General features: G+C 41.6%; 1 protein-coding gene across 8 annotated transcripts in view; it reads left to right on the top strand.

Annotated features, from left to right (window-relative positions):
- Positions 1 to 20,747, top strand: part of PCLO (piccolo presynaptic cytomatrix protein) — a 385,933-nt gene that overhangs the window by 189,941 nt on the left and 175,245 nt on the right. For all 8 annotated transcript variants that reach the window (XM_064142576.1, XM_064142575.1, XM_064142578.1 and 5 more), the window contains exons 5-6: positions 1,136 to 6,170; positions 6,545 to 8,559. In XM_064142576.1, coding sequence (XP_063998646.1) covers positions 1,136 to 6,170; positions 6,545 to 8,559 — 7,050 coding nt within the window. The remainder of the gene's footprint in view (positions 1 to 1,135; positions 6,171 to 6,544; positions 8,560 to 20,747) is intronic.

Below are 20,747 nucleotides of genomic sequence, written 5' to 3'. Positions count from 1 at the left end.
CATTTAGCAGCTGAGAGAAGCATAATGGAAACTAGTCTGGAAATATTAGTTACAGGGTATTTTTTTGTTATCTGAGAAGGGGATAGAGCTGTTTGTCGGGTGGAATGGTGTAGAAGGATCTGGAAGCTAGGAGAACAATGAAAGGTGTTTAATTAGAGGTGAGAAAGAAAGCACTGGTTGTGATTCTTAGTCAGGTATACCTGTCTAATTTGCTTATTTTCTTTGTCTAGTAGCTAACCATCATGCTTTCCTCCCTGCAATTACACTTCACTACCAGCACCTTACCTCTGTATTACAGATTTACTGAGAGTGTTTTCTTTTTTCTTTTTTTTTTTGTGTTTTTTTTCTTTTTTTTTTTTTGTTTTGTTTTGCTTGGTTTTGAGGTACTCATAAAACATTTGCACAGTGGCAGACCTCCAAACCACATTAAATCATGCTTCAGTACTCCATGTATTCGGTTGCATGTTATGATGTGTAACAATTACATCAGTGAAATAAAGCCACAGGTTGACAATTTGAGGAGAGTGACATATTTATAGACAATTACAAAAGATTAAATGGGCAAAGCAAGGAGGAGATTCCAGCAATGCCCAGGGTGATATTCAGCAAGCTATATTTGTATCTCCAGCCATTTGAAATACAAAACCTCCAAACAAACTGTCTCATGCATATGTGAAAAAATAATAGATTATCATTGGTAGATATTCTGAAAACAATTAAATACCAGTAATTATTTCATTGAGAAGTAAAAGATCATCTTACAGCTAATAATACAAGTGTTTGCCAGTGTGGATGATCATGCAAAGCATAGACTCATTGAATAATTTGGGTTGGAAAGGACCTCCAAAGGGCACAGATAGATTCATATTAGCCATAGTTATGTTCTAATTAGTTCATAGTTTGATTCAATAAAAAAAAAAAAAAAGAGGAAATTCTTGTAATATTTTAATAGCTTTGAATAACAAAATTAGTATTCAATATTTTATGGTTTGAAAACTGTTCTTTGCATCATAACTTTTCATTCGAGACATGAACTCATCCCTTATAATAACCCTCATGTATTTAATTGCCTGGAGACATTAAGAATTTGTATCTAAATATATACACACACGTATGTATTTTTTTTTTTTTTTAGGAAAAGGAGGATGACAAATCAGACACATCAAGCTCTCATCAACAGAAAAGTCCACAAGGTTTGAGTGACACCGGCTATTCTTCTGATGGGATATCAAGTTCACTGGGTGAAATTCCAAGTCATATCCCCAGTGATGAAAAAGATTTACTGAAAGGATCTATTAAAAAAGACACTATTTCACAAGAAAGTCCACCAAGCCCCTCAGACCTAGCTAAACTGGAAAGTACTGTACTGTCCATTTTGGAAGCTCAGGCAAGTTCACTCTCTGATGAAAAATCGGGGAAAAGCAAAGAGCTTTTTGAAGCCTATGGTGGACAGACAAAGGATCAACATAAAACAAAGCCTTTGCCAGTCACTCCAGAGTCTTACAGTTCAGATGAGGAAGATTTAGAAGCTATTAAAAAAGATGAGGGAACCATTGTAGAGGGTGGCAAAGGAAGGACCTCCTCCCAGGCAGAATACAAGGAAGCTGATGAAGGAGATAACATATTGGCAAGAAGACAACGCTATGATTCTGTGGAAGACAGCAGTGAGAGTGAAAACTCACCTGTCCCAAGGAGAAAAAGAAGAACTAGTGTTGGTTCTTCAAGTAGTGATGAGTTCAAACGAGATGACAGTCAGGGATCAGGTGATGAGGAGGACTTCATTAGAAAACAGATTATAGAGATGAGTGCCGATGAAGATGCCTCTGGTTCTGAAGATGATGAATTCATTAGAAGTCAACTCAAAGAGATCAGTGCAACTGAAAGCCAAAAAAAGGAAGAAGTCAAAAGCAAAGCCAAAGGAACAGCTGGAAAACATCGAAGAATGGCAAGAAAAATTAGTGCAGGCTATGATGAGGATGCAGGGAGAAGACATTCATGGCACGATGATGATGATGAGACTTTTGATGAAAGTCCAGAGCCAAAATACAGGGAAAGTAAAAGTCAAGACAGTGAAGAACTTACAGTAACTGGAGGAGGAGGTCTTCGGCGTTTCAAAACAATAGAATTAAATAGTACAGTAACAAATAAATATTCTGAAGCATCTGAACAGAAAGGTGGCTTATATTTTGATGAAGAGCCTGAGCTAGAGATGGAGAGTCTTACAGATTCACCAGAAGATAGATCTAGAGGAGAAGGGTCTTCCAGCTTACATGCTTCTAGTTTCACACCAGGTACATCTCCTACTTCAGTGTCATCACTTGATGAAGATAGTGACAGCAGTCCTAGTCACAAAAAACTAGGAGGGGAGAGTAAGCAACAGCGCAAAGCTAGACATCGGTCACATGGTCCTCTTCTTCCAACTATTGAAGATTCTTCAGAAGAAGAAGAGCTACGGGAAGAAGAAGAGCTGCTGAAGGAACAGGAGAAACAGCGTGAATTAGAACAGCAGCAGAGAAAAAGTTCTAGCAAAAAATCTAAAAAGGACAAGGATGAATTGAGAGCTCAGAGAAGAAGAGAACGACCAAAGACTCCACCAAGTAATCTTTCTCCCATTGAGGATGCATCTCCTACAGAAGAATTACGACAGGCAGCAGAGATGGAGGAGCTCCACAGGTCCTCTTGTTCGGAATATTCACCTAGTATTGAGTCAGATCCTGAGGGATTTGAAATCAGCCCAGAAAAAATAATAGAAGTACAAAAAGTTTACAAATTGCCTACTGCTGTCTCTCTGTACTCACCAACAGATGAACCAACAGCACTCCCTAAAGAAGACAGTGATCAAAAGACATTAAAAAGTGCTGAAGAGGTGTATGAGGAGATGATGCACAAGACCCATAAGTCCAAGTCATTTCAAATTGCAAATGAAAAAGATGAAGTATTTGAGAAAGAATCTCTATATGGTGGAATGCTAATAGAGGATTATATATATGAGTCTTTAGTAGAGGACACTTACAATGGGACTATTGATAGTAATCTCATAATGAGACAAGATGAGAGCAGTGAATATATACAACAGAGAGGAAAGGAGAAAAAAATAAGAGCTTCGGAACAGATCTATGAAGAACCACAGAAAATTACTGATCTACAGAAAGACTACTATAGCATTGAGACTTTGCATTCCATTGTGCCTCAAGAAGATATTGTTTCTAGTTCTTACATTATCCCAGAAAGTCATGAAATAATTGTATTAGACAGCACAGTAACTTCCACTGCTGAGGAAAAGCATTTGTTAGATGCAGAAGCTGCTTATGAAGAGCTTATGAAAAAGCAAAGAATGCAGCTAACCCCCGGATCCAGTCCAACACAACCAACTTCAGGTTTCGTTCCCACATCTGACACAAAGGTATCTAGTGCTGGAGAAATAGTAGATAGCACGTCTTTAACATCAAGCACTACTTCAGCAGTCTCAGATATATCACCTGTCAGTAGCACAGCGCTTTCCATTCCAGATGTTAAAATCACACAGCATTTTACAGCAGAGGAAATCGAAGATGAATACTTAACAGACTACGCCAGAGAAATTCAAGAAATAATTTCTCATGAAACATCAATGTTGACATACTCTGAGACGTCAGAAGGTGTTGCATCAGTTTTACCTTCTGATACAGCCTCCCTAACATCATCTACATCTTCAGTTTGTACCACAGATAGTTCATCACCTGTAGAGAGTACAACCACAGGTTATGTAGATACAACAGATGCTGTAAGTAAGCTAGCTGATTCTGAAGGTGTTAAGGTAACTCAAGTTCCCTTAACATCTACAGAAAAGTACTCTGAAGTGAGTATGCCTTATGAATCTATTGGTGAAGCCACTAAAAAGCCACATATAGTGTCAGATGTGGAAAGCATGCAGCAAACTGCAGTTTGTTTGCCTGAAACTGCAGCTTCAGTGGTGTCAACTACAGTTACAGTAGCCAAACAATATCCAACTGATAGCATTACTTTTGATACCTCAAAAGCAGAAAAGGAAGCCACTAGAAAAGTGATAAGTACAGTACAGGCTGGCCTTGTCAAAATTCCTCATGAGGAGTCACAGAAAGAATTGGGTGTTGATATCACAAGGATTAATTTGACTAGTGTTACAGCTGAGCCTGTGTGTATAGCATCAGTGCCCATGACAATGCCTGCATTAGAAACATTTTCTGTACCTACTCCCAGCATTGTGAGTAAGACCAGTATGGTCTCTGTGCCTTCCTCAGCTCCCGCTGTAACATCTAAAGTATTCTCACTCTTTAGAAGCTCTTCTTTGGATTCTCCGGCACAGCCTTCTCCACCCCCCCCACCTCCTCCTCCACCACCTCCTCCACCACCATTACCTCCACCTATCTTACCCAAGCCAGCCATTTATCCCAAAAAGAAGTCACAGATTAAGACTCCAGCAGCAACAGCTCCCACAGTGGTACCTTCAGTCACAAGTGTTCCCACACTTGAGTCCACCACTGTATTAAAGAACCATGTGGTACCTATCACAAAACCACACACCCCAACACCACCTCCCGTACCACCCAAACCGTCCTCCATTCCAGCAGGGCTTGTTTTCAGTCACAGGCCTGCTGAGGTAACTAAACCTCCAATTGCTCCCAAACCAGCAGTTCCTCCGCTCCCAATAACTGTTCATAAACCAGCAGAAATACAGCCCAAGCCAACAGGTCTGTCACTGACTTCAAGTATGACCCTGAATTTGGTCTCAGCAGCTGAATACAAAATAGCATCTCCCACTTCCCCTTTGTCTCCACACTCTAACAAATCTTCACCAAGGCTGACAAAACCTTCACAGGAAACCTATGTTGTCATCACCTTGCCATCAGAGCCTGGAACTCCCACAGAAGCTATAACTAGTCAGGCTGTTACCAGCTGGCCTTCAGAAGCACCCTCTAAGGAACAGATTGTCCAGCCTATGCAACCAATTTTTACTCCATCCATGAAAACTACAGAAATCCAAAGTATGGCTGATCAGAGTATGTACATTCCAGGTGCTATGCAAGCTATTCCCATCACAACACAATCAACTTCAAAGTCAGAAGTAGTGACAACAGATGTAACCAAGACCACTGCATCTGTGGTTAAAGGCCCAGTGCCTGGTTTTGGTTTAGGTAGTGTAGCTATCACTATACCTCCAGAGCCACTACATATAGTAGATCAACCCAGGTATAGAGAGAATGGAAGATTCCATCCTTTGGGTGATGTCATAGATCTTCGCACTTTAACTAAGATGAATATTGAAGTGAGAGATAGCTGCATGGATTTGTCTGCTGTTTCCATGGACGTGAGAAGGCAAATGCCAGCAAGCGACACATGCGGGCGGTCAGTGAGTACTGTCCAGCCAGCTATAATAAATCTTAGTACCGCATGTGTTGCTGATACTACTCTGTCCGTAGTCACTGAGACTGTGACCATAACAACCTGCACTGCCACTCTAAGCTACACTACCAGTACAGACAGCCTTGTGGATCTGGGACATGCGATGACAACACCGCTTCAGCTAACAACATCAAAACATTTTGAGCCTGCACACAGAGTATCACACAGCCAAGCATTCTCTGCAGGTAGAGATGAAGTGCCAATAAATTTATCCCTGGGTACTTCAGCCCATGCAGTGACATGGGCTACTACAAAGCCTGTTACTGTACCACCCATTGGTGTTACAAATGGTTGGACTGATCTCTCGGCTTCTCAGGAGCCAGTGGAGAGTGGAGCAGTTGACCTTAGTACTACCAAATCCCACAGAACAGTGGTAACAATGGATGAAAGTACTTCAGGTATCATAACAACAGTAATAGAAGATGATGAAAAGCCTGTAGATCTCACTGCAGGGAGAAGAGCTGTCTGCTGTGATATGGTCTATAAATTACCATTTGGTAGGAGCTGTACAGCGCAGCAACCACCAACTACACTTCCTGAAGATCGCTTTGGTTACAGAGATGACCATTATCAGTATGATCGTTCAGGGTCATATGGCTACCGAGGAGTGGGAGGTATGAAACCATCTATGTCTGACACAAATTTATCAGAAGCTGGACTCTTTGCATACAAAAGCAAGAATAGCTTTGATTATCGAGTTGGGGCAACTGATGCAGCAGTAGATCTTACATCTGGAAGAGTTACTACAGGTCAGTATGAGACAGCAGCAGATCTTTCTTTGAAATATAATTTTGATGTTTTTCACCTCATTTCAGGATGATTTTTTTATTATTTTTCCCTTCTTTCTTTTGTTTTATTTTCTTTTGGACAGTGTGACAAATTATTCTGGATTACACGTGATTTTCATTTCTTCATTTTGCCTGTGTGTTTTGCACAGAGGTACCTGCATGTGCCTGCATGTTCAGAAATGCTATTTGCTTCACATCTAAAGTAGATCATTAACCTGAAGATTTGCATGCAATTTCTCCTTCTCATTTAATTCATCAAGATGGGATGACTTTCAGAATCCACAAAGCAGCATTCTTTTGTGGGACTGGACTGTAACTTTGCCCTGTAATTTCAGGTGAGGTTATGGATTACTCAAGCAAGACTACTGGTCCTTATCCAGAGACTCGGCAGGTGATTTCTGGCATCGGGCTCAGTACACCACAGTATTCCCAAGCAAGAATGGTATCATCTCTGGGTTCCCAGTTTGGTGTTGGAAGTGTTTTAAGATCATCCAATGGTGTTGTTTATTCTTCAGTAGCAACTCCAATCCCAAGCACATTTGCCATCACTACACAGCCTGGTTCTATTTTCAGCACAAGTGTCAGAGATTTGCCTGCTATCCAAACCGTTGACTCAGTGCCCTCTTTATCAACTTTGCAACAGAGTCAACCACTGCCGAGATCATACAGCTTCTTGACAACTGTGGCAGCTGAAAAAGACAGTACAGTTGCTGCCATTGATATGGAGACAGGCTTACCACCTCTTACTATAGAAACTGTTACTACTGAGCCAACCAGCTTGATACCTGCTTTAACTACAGCATCAGAAGTTTATACAGATGTAATTGAAGATGAGGTTGCCCTTCTCATTGCCCCTGAAGAAGGCAAACAGCAGCAGCTTGATTTGGAGCGTGAGCTTCTTGAGCTTGAGAAAATTAAGCAGCAGCGTTTTGCAGAAGAGCTGGAATGGGAACGTCAGGAAATTCAAAGATTTAGGGAGCAAGAAAAGTTTATGGTGCAAAAAAAGCTTGAGGAGTTGCAATCAATGAAGCATCATCTCTTATTTCAGCAAGAGGAGGAACGGCAAGCTCAGTTTATGATGAGGCAAGAGACATTAGCCCAGCAGCAGTTGCAGCTTGAACAATTCCAACAGCTTCAGCAACAGCTCCATCAACAGTTAGAGGAGCAAAAAATTCGTCAAATATATCAGTATGGTTATGACCCTTCAGGAACTGGCTCGCCACAAACTACCACAGAACAAGCACTTCTGGAAGGACAATATGCAACCACAGAAAATGGCCAGTTTTGGCCTACTGATGATGCAACCACTACAGCTTCAGGAGTGCTAGGTATTGAAATTCCACAAAGCCAAACGTGGTATACAGTTCAGTCTGATGGTATCACCCAATATATACCCAGGTCTGGTATCCTAAGCTCTGTTTCAGAAATGTCTCTTAAGGATATTGATGTTAGAGAGGAAAAACAATTGAAAAAGAGAAGCTCTATGCCAAAATTACGTGGTCCGTATGAGGAGCTTGAGGAGACGCTGGAAGAAGAGCCCCGGTGCTTCAAAAAGATAGTGGACAGTGGTGTGCAAACTGATGATGAAGATGCAGCAGACAGAGGTTACACAAACAGGAGGCGGAGAAGTAAGAAGAGTGTTGATACAAGTGTTCAGACAGACGATGAAGATCAAGACGAGTGGGATCTTTCTAGCAGATCAAGAAGGAAGCCTCGTGTGGGGAAATACAGTGAGAGTACCACTGATGCAGACAAAGCTAAACAGTTCTCCAAAGTGTCTAGTATTGCAGTTCAGACGGTGGCAGAGATTTCAGTACAGACAGAACCTGTAGGAACAATAAGAACACCTTCAATCAGGGCCCGATTGGATGCTAAGGTTGAAATCATAAAACACATTTCCGCTCCAGAAAAGACATATAAAGGAGAAAGTTTGGGATGCCAAACGGAGACAGAGTCAGATTCCCAAAGTCCCCAATATCTGTCAGCTTCATCTCCTCAGAAGGATAAAAAACGCCCAACACCTTTAGAGATAGGATATTCATCCCACCTTCGGCCAGACTCCACGTTGCAGGTAGTCCCTTCCCCTCCAAAATCTCCCAAGGTTCTCTATTCACCCATTTCACCTCTTTCACCAAGCAAAGTTATAGAGTCAGCATTTGTACCCTATGAAAAACCCATCACTGATGACATCAGCCCTCAGAAGATGCTGCATGCTGACATTGCCAAGGGTCCTCCACCAAGCCCAAAGGCTGCAAAGATGATGCAACGCTCTATGTCTGATCCCAAGCCCCTGAGTCCCACAGCAGAAGACAGTTCCAGAGCTCAGTTTCAGTACACTGAGGGTTTCATGGTAAGAAGTATTTGCTTTTTTTTTTGTTTTGTTTAATACACAGTTCCATCAATACAGCATGATGGCTGCCACACTCATTTCCAAGACCTCTGTGTGTAGTCTTTTTAAATCTCTTGGTGTCAAGTCTGAAGCAATGGCTGCTGCTAGGTTATTTGTTTCATAGAGGAATCCATATTACAGTCTTACTAAGATTTTGGGGGAGGGGGACACCACAGCAAATTCTTCCTCAGAACTTGGAAGGCACTTTTATGTTTTACATGACAATTAATTACCAATAGAGTGGTTACTGACAGTTCTTTGGGAAATGTAAAAGTATTTTCTTTCTAGTTATGCACCATCCATCTCTTGTGGCACAGTCTGTAGCACATTTACCCTGAAATTACTGCATCTGCCTTCTGAGAGGCAGCTAACACCAGATTTAAAATTACCTTAGCTACCTGTCCCTTCTGACCTGTACAAAGTTTCTTGGCCATTTGTAATTCTCAGGAATCTTGTGTCCTGATGTGTACATCTTTTATCTCTCCCAGAACAAAAGGTGTCATATCACAAATCCCTTTTGTTTGTTTGCTTGCTTGCTTTGGCTAAGAAGGGTTATCAAGAGGTTGTGCAAATGTTGAGGGCTGTTTTCATGGGGTCAGAGTAGGCAATTTTGCGTAAGGCTGACATCATCATGATTGAATTTTTTCATTTCTGCACTGTTCCATTTCCTTGAGTAGTAAGATTGTTCGTTTGAGCATCAGTCTGATTATGAATAAGGGACAGAATTCTTGGCTAAAAAGATTTCTTTATAATATAACATGTTCTTGGTTGTCCTTTTGTCTGAGTCCATTCTCTCCTGTCAGTTGTAAGGTCAATATCTTATTTGAGAAAATCCATGGAAGAGTTGGCACTCAAGTTCTTCAGCAATTGTTATTTTTTATAGTCAGTTTTATCCACAAATACACGAGTGATTAATACAGGCTGGATATAATAAAGAGGGCTTCTTCTTTATGTTTGATAATTTCTGATGACTTTCAAATGAAGAATTGCCTGATTACAGCAAGAAATGTACTCCTCGGCCAATGAATACAGATAAAGAGTAGGGATAATTACCTGGTTTGGCCTTGGGTATTTCAGTTTCTTTACCTTCCTCAGAAGCAGGGAGCAGGTGTTTTCTTAGTGTCATGCCAGAATTTCAGGGAACAGATGTCATCTATTTTTGGAGCACAGAACATTGGAGTTTCCCTTGGTTTCTTGTTATCTGGGCCTAATTCCAGCTAAAAGGGGTTGGTACACTTACAGTTGCTGTAAACTATTCAGAAGTGTTTTGTAGTCTGAGAAGTAGGTCATATGTTTGTAACAACAAAAGGCTTAATTCAGTGACTTTAATTTTCCATTTTAGTCCTGTGAAGTGCTCCAGGGGGGAAAAAAAAAAATACAATTTGCATTTCAGTAACATGTAAGGTGTTTATTTTTCCTTTGCTTTTAAGTGATGTTGGTGACCTTTGGCTCAATGAAACTCTTCTAGTGACAGTTACTGACAACTGGTCCTTCATTTTGGCCATGTGTGTGCCAGTCTGAAATGATAGTCTTTGGGTGGCTTGATTTGCACTTTTCATGAGGATTGCATGCAGTTTTTGAACTGCAGTTCTGCTTTTCAAAGTAACTGCGTTTCCTGTATTGATCTGCAAATGTTACATGAGTGCTTTCCCCACACTCTAAATAGCAACTGAATTATTCAAGTCAAGACTATAACAAACCTTTGCTTGACTCACTTAAAACTACTTGCTGGTTTGATAGGGATCAGTTTGACCTAAGATATCTACTTTCAGCTGGCAGATGAAAAGCAAACCTCCATTAAAAAAACAGTAATTGCAAAAAATCTTAGTTTATCAACAAATAATATTGTGCTGGAGTAAGAAAACAAAGAAGGGCTTAGGTTGGAAGGGATCTCAGAGATCATTTACTCCAGTCTTCCTGCCACAGGCAGGCATGCCTCTCTGCTAGACTCAGCTGCTCAAGGCCTCATCCAACCTCACCTTGAACACCAATAGGGAGCAGGCTCTGCATGGTGATGTGTACCACACTTAGCAATAGGCTCAGTCACTAGGCTTGATTATGAACACAGGTTCCTGCATCCCTGAATAGAGTCCCCTGCCTATGAGGCTAGTTCATTGCTTAGGATCAAGAGATCCTATTCTGAAATTTAATTCAGGCCAGCAATTCAGAGGTGTAGATGGACCTTCTGTGTTCCTTTTGTACTTGAATTTCAAGTCACATACTTCTCTGTGCTTTTCAAACAAATTAAATGGAAACTCAGTTGAAATCAGGATCTCAGAAACAAGTCTAGACAAACTTATGCCTATGTAATCCCATAGTAAAATAGGATTTACCTATTTTCACCTTTAACAGTGTGAGTTTCATCTAGATTTAAGATTACCCTTCCCACTGATGGTCTGAGTTATTTATACTTTAGAGTCCTGTTAACATTTCAAGCTACTGCTTTCTGAGCTTTGGAATAACATGTGTGTAACTCACATGAGGCATCTTTTTTCCATCTGTCAGATCTTCAAAACAGAAAGGCTATCCCTTGTTCAGTCAACATATATAAACATTATTTTCTAAAGCATATTTGTCTGGGTCAGGCTGTCTTGCCTGATACTTCTAAATAAGTTGATTTCACATCTTCTCTATTCAACCACAGCACTTTCATGCACAATAGAAAATTATTATGGTATTCGCTCTTTGCTTTTCAAATCAGATCCTTAACAACCCTTTATGAAACATTAGATTTATGGTAGAGTTGACAAAGAGCCTAGGTTTTCTGTCACTTGAGCCTTTTCTCACCTGCTGACAGCCTATCCATCTTCCTGTTAAGCCAGTCCTCTTATGCACATTAAAAAGTGCCCTCGCCACAAATCCAATCCCTTGGGGGTTTTTATGTTCCGTAAAAAACAAAGAACAAAGGTACAATAATATCTTTCTACTCATGTCCAGCTGACTTATTTACCTTGGTTATCCATTTTAGGGTGTGGAGAGAGGCTGATATCACATCCTCTGCTGCAAAGTAATAAATTCAGTAGTCCACAAATGTACACAGAAGAAGCAAGCACACATGGAAGAATGACAGAAGGGCACATACCAACTAGCAGGTTTTGGTCTACTACAACTGTCTCCTATCAAGCCATAGATTACTGTAATTTTACTGAATATGCAGTAGGAAGGCAAAATTTCTGCTAGTGTAATTGCCTGACTGGACTCAAAAGAGGATTTAATTCGTGTATTTTACTTACAGCTTTAGTTTCCTGCATTTTGTTCTGTCCACTTTACGGGTGACTATGACTGCAGCACAGAAAAATCATATTGTCCTGAGCAAATGAATGAATGTTCTCCAAAAGGAGAAGGCAAATGTCTTTAAATTCTTACCTAGAAAGGAAGCAGTGACTGTACCTTTAGCAAGTTCTTTGGTACAATAGAAGCAAAACAACAGATCAAAGTAGCTGATGCTGAAGTATATGCAGTCTGTTGTCCAAAAGGAGGCAGTCATTGGTTTGGACCTGGTTTACCTACTAACATTTGAGCACCTTTGAGATATGCTTAGGGCAGAGCTCCCAGTTTAGTTTTATCAGAAAGAATCTAGTTTGCATGGATCAAAACCTCCCTGCAAACTGTAGCAATGTGCACTATCTAGAAAAAAGCAATATATTTGAAGGCTTTAATTCCCACACTTTTCCCTAACATTTTATTACAGTGTTTTTGAGTTTGTGAAGCACTGTCTTGATCAGCCAAGTGTGATCTGACTGGGGAAAAAGACATGAGAGGTACTATGTCCTAAATAAAGATTGCTAAAAACCAAACCAAAACACAGTACCACAGTGCATCCAAAAAGATATAATTAAATATAACAAAATAATCAGAACGCTAAAAATGTGTTCTGTGTTCACCTTGATTTTCCACTCTGTGGCCTCCAGAAGGTCTTTTCATAGAATCATAGAATCAACCAGGTTGGAAGAGACCTCCAAGATCATCCAGTCCAACCTAGCACACAGCCCTATCCAGTCATCTAGACCATGGTACTGAGTGCCTCATCCAGTCTTTTCTTGAACACCTCCAGGGATGGTGACTCCACCACCTTCCTGGGCAGCCCATTCCAATGCCAATCATTCTCTCTGTGAAGAACTTCCTCCTAACATCCAGCCTGTACTTCCCCCGACACAACCTGAGACTGTGTCCCCTTGTTCTGTTGTTGGTTGTCTGGGAGAAGAGACCAACCCCACCTGGCTACAACCTCCCTTCAGGGAGTTGTAGACAGCAATGAGGTCACCCCTGAGCCTCCTCTTCTCCAGGCTAAACAACCCCAGCTCCCTCAGCCTCTCCTCATAGGGTTTGTGTTCCAGGCCCTTCACCAGCTTTGTTGCCCTTCTCTGGACATGCTCCAGCACCTCAACATCCTTCTTGAATTGAGGGGCCCAGAACTGGACGCAGCACTCAAGGTGTGGCCTGACCAGTGTTGAGTACAGGGGAAGAATAACCTCCCTTGTCCTACTGGAAATACTGCATAGACCAGATTCTCTCATGCTATTGGTGTATCAAATTCAGTGTGGGCTAATAATCCTTAACAGATTTCTTGGAGTTTTGTTTGCTTTGTTTGTTGTTTTTTTTTTCTTTGCTTGTTATTTTTAATTAAAAAGGGTTCCCTGTTACAACTAACTTTACATTGATTCTAATCCCCAAAATATTTCCACTGAGATGCTGCTTTTCTGAGTCAATGATTTCATATTAAGAGAAATAATTGTTATAAATTGAACTAGGTGTAATTAGATTGGCTTACATAAGAATATTGCAAAATTAAATACAAGTAATATGAAATGCTGAGAACACTATTTTTCAAGGTGTCTAGCAATAGGACAAGGGGGAATGGTTTGATGCTGAGGGAGAGTAGGTTTAGACTGGATCTTAAGAAGAAGTTCTTTGGTGGGGGGGCTTTGGAAAAGGTTGCCTAGGGAGGTTGTGGAAGCCTGCTCCCCAGAGGTATTCAAGGTCATGCTGGATGAGGCCTCGAGCAGCTGAGCCTAGCTGAGAGGCATCCCTGCCTGTGGCAGGAACATTGGAGTAGATGATCACTGAGATCCCTTCCAACCTAAGCCCTTGATGGTTCTACTCTTCTTTGTTTTCTTACTCCAGCACAATATTATTTGTTGATAAACTAAGATTTTTTGCAATTACTGTATTTTGATGGAGGTTTGCTTTTCATCTGCCAGCTGAAAGTAGATATCTTATTTCAAACTGATCCCTATCAAACCAGCAAGTAGTTTTAAGTGAGTCAAGCAAAGGTTTGTTATAGTCTTGACTTGAATAATTCAGTTGCTATTTAGAGTGTGGGGAAAGCACTCATGTAACATTTGCAGATCAATATAGGAAATACAGTTACTTTGAAAAGCAAAACTGCAGCTCAGAGCAATATTCCAAAATCAGATTCAGTAAAGATACAGACACTACAGGTACAAAAGAACAACAAGCATAACAAAAATAAAAAATCCATCTCTTTAGGCAATAGCAGTACTGGAAATGTTTAGATGTAGTAGCAAAAGTTCAGACTCAGTATGACTTAAAAATGTAAAGTGCTTGCAGGAAAGGAATTGAGGAGACTGAGCAAATCCAAAGTAGAGCAAAGGAGAAAGAATACAAGATTTAGACAAGACTTTGTGTGAGAGGCTACAGGTTCTGGTTGCACTGATCTAGAGAGAAGTCCATAGCTGAACAGGATGAAAGTCTTTCATGTTTACATTGTTAATCATTCTTTATGTCCAATGAAGGCATTAAATGGATATTTAGTAAATGGGATATTTAGTAAATAGAAACAAACCCTTATAACTGGAGTAGAAAAAATGCCTTGGAATCAATATATTTTAGTGAAACTGTGTTATCTCAGAATATTGAGGATAAAAGGACAGGTGGCCTATATGACTGATTTCCCTTCCAAACCAATGAGTAATAGGATCTGAATTCTAGAATTCTCCCCCTCTGCCCTTTTGAGACCCACCTGAACTACTGTGTTCAGTTATGGTACCCTGAGCATAAGAGGGACATGGAGCTGCTGGGGCTGGTCTAAAGGAGGACCACAAAGATGGTCAGAGAGCTGGAGCACCTCCCCTATTGGCACAGGCTGTCAGAGTTGGGGCTGTTAAGCTTGGAGAAGAGAAGGCTGCAGGGAGACCTTATAGTGACCTTCCAGTACCTGAAAGGGACTTTTTACAAGGGCTTGTACTGATAGGAAGAGAGGGAATGGACTGAAGCTTGAAGAGGGCAGATTTAGACACAGCATCAGGGAGAAATTCTTTACAGTAGGGGTGGTGAGACACTGGAAGAGATTGCTCAGGGAGTGTTTAAGGCCAATCTGGATGAGGCCTTGATGAGCCTGGTCTAGTGGAATGTGTCCCTGCCCACTACATGATCTTCAGAGTCCCTTCCAAGCTAAACCATTCTATGTGTCTATGAATCAGTAAAAGCAGTGGATTATTTGATATTGCCCTAGTTTTCTCAATTCTGCACACCAAAGGTTACCATTCAGTTAAAGTTATGGTTATAAGTTATTTTGCAGGTGACAAAGTTCAACTAAAATATTTTTTTTTAAAGTTCATTTAATTCACTGAGTTGCCATTAAAAAAAAAAAAAAAGGAAAAGAAAAAAGAAAAACAAACTAATTCTTTTCCCAAGAGTTTCCTATTTCTCCCAGCATGCTTTAAAAGCAAATGACTGCTGACATGTGGGTGTCATAGCACAGACAAATGTCTTATTTACAGAACAAAGTTGGCTTTCTTGACATCAATTCAGATTTTCAGAAACTATCCTGTCAACAGTTCTCAAACCTGACCTGGAGAGAGTTTTTCCTGTGTGCTTATCCTTTCACCTCAGTTTCCAAAGTATTTCCAGGTTTGTTATCAAGGAGTTGAACACTAGCAAACTTTTCTTAGAAACTCAAAAAGGTCATTTGCTTGCTGCAATATTTAGCTTAAGTGGTGCCACATCCAGCTGGCGGCCAGTCACTAGTGGTGTCCCTCAGGGATCAGTGCTGGGCCCCATCCTCTTTAACATCTTCATAGATGATCTGGATGAGGGCATCGAGTCAGTCATCAGCAAGTTTGCAGATGACACTAAGCTGGGGGCAGATGTGACTGAGCTGGAGGGCAGAAGGGCTCTGCAGCGGGACCTTGACCGCCTGCACAGATGGGCAGAGGCCAATGGGATGGGGTTCAATAGCTCAAAGTGCAGGGTGCTGCACTTTGGCCACAACAACCCCATGCAGAGATACAGGCTGGGGTCGGAGTGGCTGGAGAGCAGCCAGACAGAGAGGGATCTGGGGGTACTGATTGATACCCGCCTGAACATGAGCCAGCAGTGTGCCCAGGTGGCCAAGAGAGCCAGTGGCATCCTGGCTTGTATCAGGAGTGGTGTGGTCAGCAGGAGCAGGGAGGTCATTCTGCCCCTGTACTCTGCACTGGTCAGACCACACCTCGAGTACTGCGTTCAGTTCTGGGCCCCCCAGTTTAGGAAGGACACTGAGATGCTTGAGCGTGTCCAGAGAAGGGCGACGAGGCTGGTGAGAGGCCTTGAGCACAAGCCCTACGAGGAGAGGCTTAGGGAGCTGGGGTTGTTTAGCCTGGAGAAGAGGAGGCTCAGGGGTGACCTTATTGCTGTCTACAACTACCTGAGGGGCGGTTGTGGCCAGGAGGAGGTTGCTCTCTTCTCTCAGGTGGCCAGCTCCAGAACAAGAGGACACAGCCTCAGGCTGCGCCAGGGGAAATTTCGGCTCGAGGTGAGGAGAAAGTTCTTCACTGAGAGAGTCATTGGGCACTGGAATGGGCTGCCTGGGGAGGTGGTGGAGTCGTCGTCCCTGGGGCAGTTCAAGGCAAGGTTGGATGTGGCACTTGGTGCCATGGTCTAGCCTTGGGCACTGTGGTAAAGGGTTGGACTTGATGATCTGTGAGGTCTCTTCCAACCTTGGTGATAAAAAAAAATAAAAAAAAAAAAAATAAAAAATAAAAATCTGTAATAGGTAATAATATGGTAAATAGAGTGTCTGCATTTGGAATGAAGACATGAGACAGGAATTAGCTGCAGCCATGATGCCTAATTCAGCCATTTAGGAACTCCAAATGTAGGGATAAGTCTGAAAGGTTGTCACAGGATGTGGCTTAGACATAACTGATACAGAGCCTGAAATTTCTGTCGTTATATTCTTTCTCTGCTTCTCTGTGAGCCTACAGAAGAAGCTCCCTTTTTGGCTCTCTTCCTCCAGAACTTCTTGCATTTTGTACAGAGTGAATTCAGGTCCCAGTTCAATTTCTCTTTACATTCTCCATCTGCCTGTATCTTCCCCCTTATCTCCTTGCTAAACCCTACTTCTGTTACCCAGTTAGTCTCTCTGACATCTGTCCATCCAGTCTGAGTGGTTCATATCAAAATTCAGCTTTTATTATCTTACCTTATGCACTTTGCAAGCTGTTTGCTGACACCAAATCCAGCTCAAACACCAAGTGTCCTGGTGCTCTTACACTCCCTGGCAAGAATTTTCCCTGGAGCTTGGTCATGAATGCCAAAGGGGCAAAATGGGCTAGCATTAACTAGAATTAAAGGCAGGATTTGAAATTAAATAACTAGTATGGAGGAAGCCCTGAAGGAAGATTAAGTGCTGGGGATTTCCTGAGTGTGTGTGAGATGAAAAGTTTAACAATCCTGATTTCTCTAAATCTGAATAACTGCTTGATGTAGACAGTCAGCAGTTGTCAGAGATTAAAAGGCAGTAAGGAACAGCTTTGGATGGAGTGAATAAGAATTACCCTCCTAGAATGTAAGCCTAATATAGAGAAAATTCATTTGAGACTCAGCATTTATTTTCAATTGTTGGACAGCAGTGATAAAACACAGAAATATAAGCCTCAGGAAATCATAAGGTAGTTTGAAAGTAATATTTACTTCATAAGCTTGTGGAGCACATTTTCTGTAACCTCTTTCATAGCAGTGTTTGTGCTGTGTCTATAGGATGTAAGTGGGTTACAGTTAATGCTTCTTGTCTGAGCTCAAGTTGGAACAAATGACTCTTTTTTAGACATTTTACTGTCTGGGTCAATCGCTTGTATTAAGTTGATACTCCTTTTATGATTCCAAAGTTATAATCCACAGCAGAAATACTCTGACCTTCTAGGAAAAATGGGAGCAAATCAGTGAGTTTGTCCTTTGCTCATTTCCTTGGTGGTGTAGTAGTGTAGAGAGTTTTATAGTAATGTCTCCAGATATGTCTTTAGGCAGTAAAACTCATTCCTTTGACAGCAGTAGTGTAGGCTGCTCTGAGTCCTTATGTTCTTGCAGCCTGTTTGGACATTGCTTGTTTGAGAGAACTGTAGCCATGGTAGAGGAACTCATTTTTTATCTCTTTTTGCCATTTCTTCACCAAAGAAAACAAACAAAAAATTGTCAATGTTATGAAATAATATTTTTACTTTATATGCATACAAATATATTAAAATATGTGTGAAAAAAAAAAAAAAAGAAGCAAACTGCTTTTCTGGAGAGTATTTTTCAAACCTGGCTACCAGTACTTTTCATCACAGCAACACTGCAGTTATGGAACACTTTTGACCACAATGAAGCTTTTATTTAGTAAAAATAAATGCTGCTGTCCATGCTCTTTCTCTCTTTCCACAGCATCTTGGCATCAGGATGTTCGTGCCTTTGTTATGTTTTGAAAAGATTAACTACCTAAACTTCTCAGCTGTCACTATGACAGAATAGGATCGCCAAGAAATTACATTGGAAAGGTTATGTGGAAGTCATGTAATCCACTTCCACCTCAAAGCTGAGCTAATTGCAGGGCTCATTTCAGTGTTAGATGAGATGAAGAAAGACCTTGTCCAGATGAATCACGTGCACCCTCAGCAAGTCTGCAGATGACACCAAGCTGTGTGGTACAGTCGACTTGCTAGAGGGAAGGGATGCCATCCAGAGAGACCTGGACAACTGAGCCCAGGCCAACCTCATGAAATTTAACAAGGCCAAGTGTAAGGTCCTGCACCTGGGTCAACACAGTCCCAAGCACATATACAGGCTGGATGGTGAATGGCTGGAGAGCAGCCCTGAGGAAAAGGATCTGGGGGTCTTGGTTGATGAAATGCTCAACATGAGCCATCAGTGTACGCATGCAGCCCAGACAGCAACCAAGCCCTGGGCTGCATCAAGAGAAATGTGGCCAGCAGGGCAAGGGAGGGGATTCTCCTCCTTTACTCTGCTCTCGTCAGACCCCACCTAGAGTACTGTGTGCAGTTCTGGAGTCCCCAACACAAGAAGGACATCAAACTGTAGAAATGAGCCCAGAGGAGGGCCATGAAGATGATCAGAGGGCTGGAGCAGCTCCACTATGAGGACAGGGTATGAGAGTTGGGGCTCTTTAGCCTGGAGAAGAGAAGGCTTCAAGTAGACCTTATAATAGCCTTCCAGTACCTGAAAGGGGCCTACAGGGGGGCTGTGGAGGGACTATTTACATGACAGGACAAGGGGTAATGGGTTTAAACGGACAGATGGGAGATTTAAACTAGATGTTAGGAAGAAGTTCTTTCCAGTGAGGGTGGTGAGACACTGGAACAGGTTGCCCAGGGAGACTGTGGATACTCCCTCCCTGGAGGTGTTCAAGGCCAGGTTGCATGAGGCCTTGAGCAACCTGTTCTAGTGGGAGGTGTCCCTGCCTATGCTGGAGTGTTGGAACTGGATGATCTTTGAGGTCCCTTCCAACCTAAACCATTCTATGATTCTGTGAATATTGCATATCACCAAGAGTGGACTCAACCAATTACCTGGGCAGCCTGTTCTAATATTTGACGACTATCAGGGAAGAATTTTTTTCCTAATATCCAATCTAAACCTCCCCTGGCACAACAAGGCCATTTCTGCTTGGTGCTTGGAAGATCCTCATCCCCACTTTACTGCAACCTCCTTTCAGGTACCTTACAGAAAATGATGTTTCCTCTCAGCTGCCTTTTCTCCATGCTAACAGTCCCAGTTCTCTTGGCCACTTAAGACTTGCTCTCTAGACACTTAACCATCTTCACTGTCCTTCTTTGGATGCAATCCTGCAACTCAACATCTTTCTTGTAGTAAGGGCTTCATTCTGCTCCCCATCCTTGTCTTGCAGTCAGATGCTGAGTCTCTGGTGAACATCTGGTCTCACCATTCAAGACTGAGGCAAAGAAGGCATTAAGTATGTTATGTACCTCAGCTCTTTCCTCTTCATACAGCAGCCACTCCTCAAGCCCTGACCATCTTACTGAGTCTGTATTCATTTCTCTGGCTAAGATTTTTGATGCTTTGGGTGGATATAAGACATGATGGGAAGAGTCATAGAACCTCTCCCACATCCTGCTCTTAAATTATCATTGTTATTCTCATTAGCTCGAGTGCAGTGATGCTTAACTGTTGTACTGCTTCACTTCAGAAGCAAATTATGTTCCCTCAAGCACTTTGCTAGGCAGCTGCCTAAAGAAATACACAACAGAGTTCAGGAAGCACTAGCTTATGCCCCCCATTAATCTCTCAAACCCAGTGATAGAGTGACAGAGGAAATCATTTGGGTTTGTTGTTGTTGTTTTTGCCAATAAGAAACTCCTCTTTTTTTTTTAATAGATTGCTGTTGATGTTTATTTTGATACACTGACATTTTGAGAAATAACCCTTTCATAATAAAAACTGGTATCTATTTCTAGGCATGTAATGCGTAGGAGATATATAAATTCCGAGATATTAAACCTTCAACGTCTCTTGTCATTAGAAAGAGAAAATCTATTATAAATGTATTCTGGGATTTTAACTCATACATTAGAAAATGCCTCTGTTGTTCCCATGTTAGGGGAAACCAGTCTTGAAAATAAAGATCACAGAATCACAGAATTTCTTAGATTGAAAAAGACCTTCAAGATCATCGAGTCAAATCATTAGTTTCACACTGACAGGTCCTTGACTAAACCAAATGCCTCAGCACAACGTCTAATCACTATGAATCGCTATGGTTGAAAGGACCACCAGGATCATCCAGTCCAATCTTCATCACAGCATCCTTAATCACTAGACCTCAAGCACCACATCCACTTTCCTTTTAAGCACTTACAGGGATGACGACTCCACCACCTCTCTGGGCAGCCCGTTCCAGTGCCTGACCTCTT

The sequence above is a fragment of the Pogoniulus pusillus genome, chromosome 4 (genome assembly GCF_015220805.1).
Source record: "Pogoniulus pusillus isolate bPogPus1 chromosome 4, bPogPus1.pri, whole genome shotgun sequence".
Classification (NCBI taxonomy): Eukaryota; Metazoa; Chordata; class Aves; order Piciformes; family Lybiidae; genus Pogoniulus; species Pogoniulus pusillus.
The sequence above is the reverse complement of the archived record's forward strand: the minus strand, read 5'-3'. Positions and strand labels throughout refer to the sequence as shown.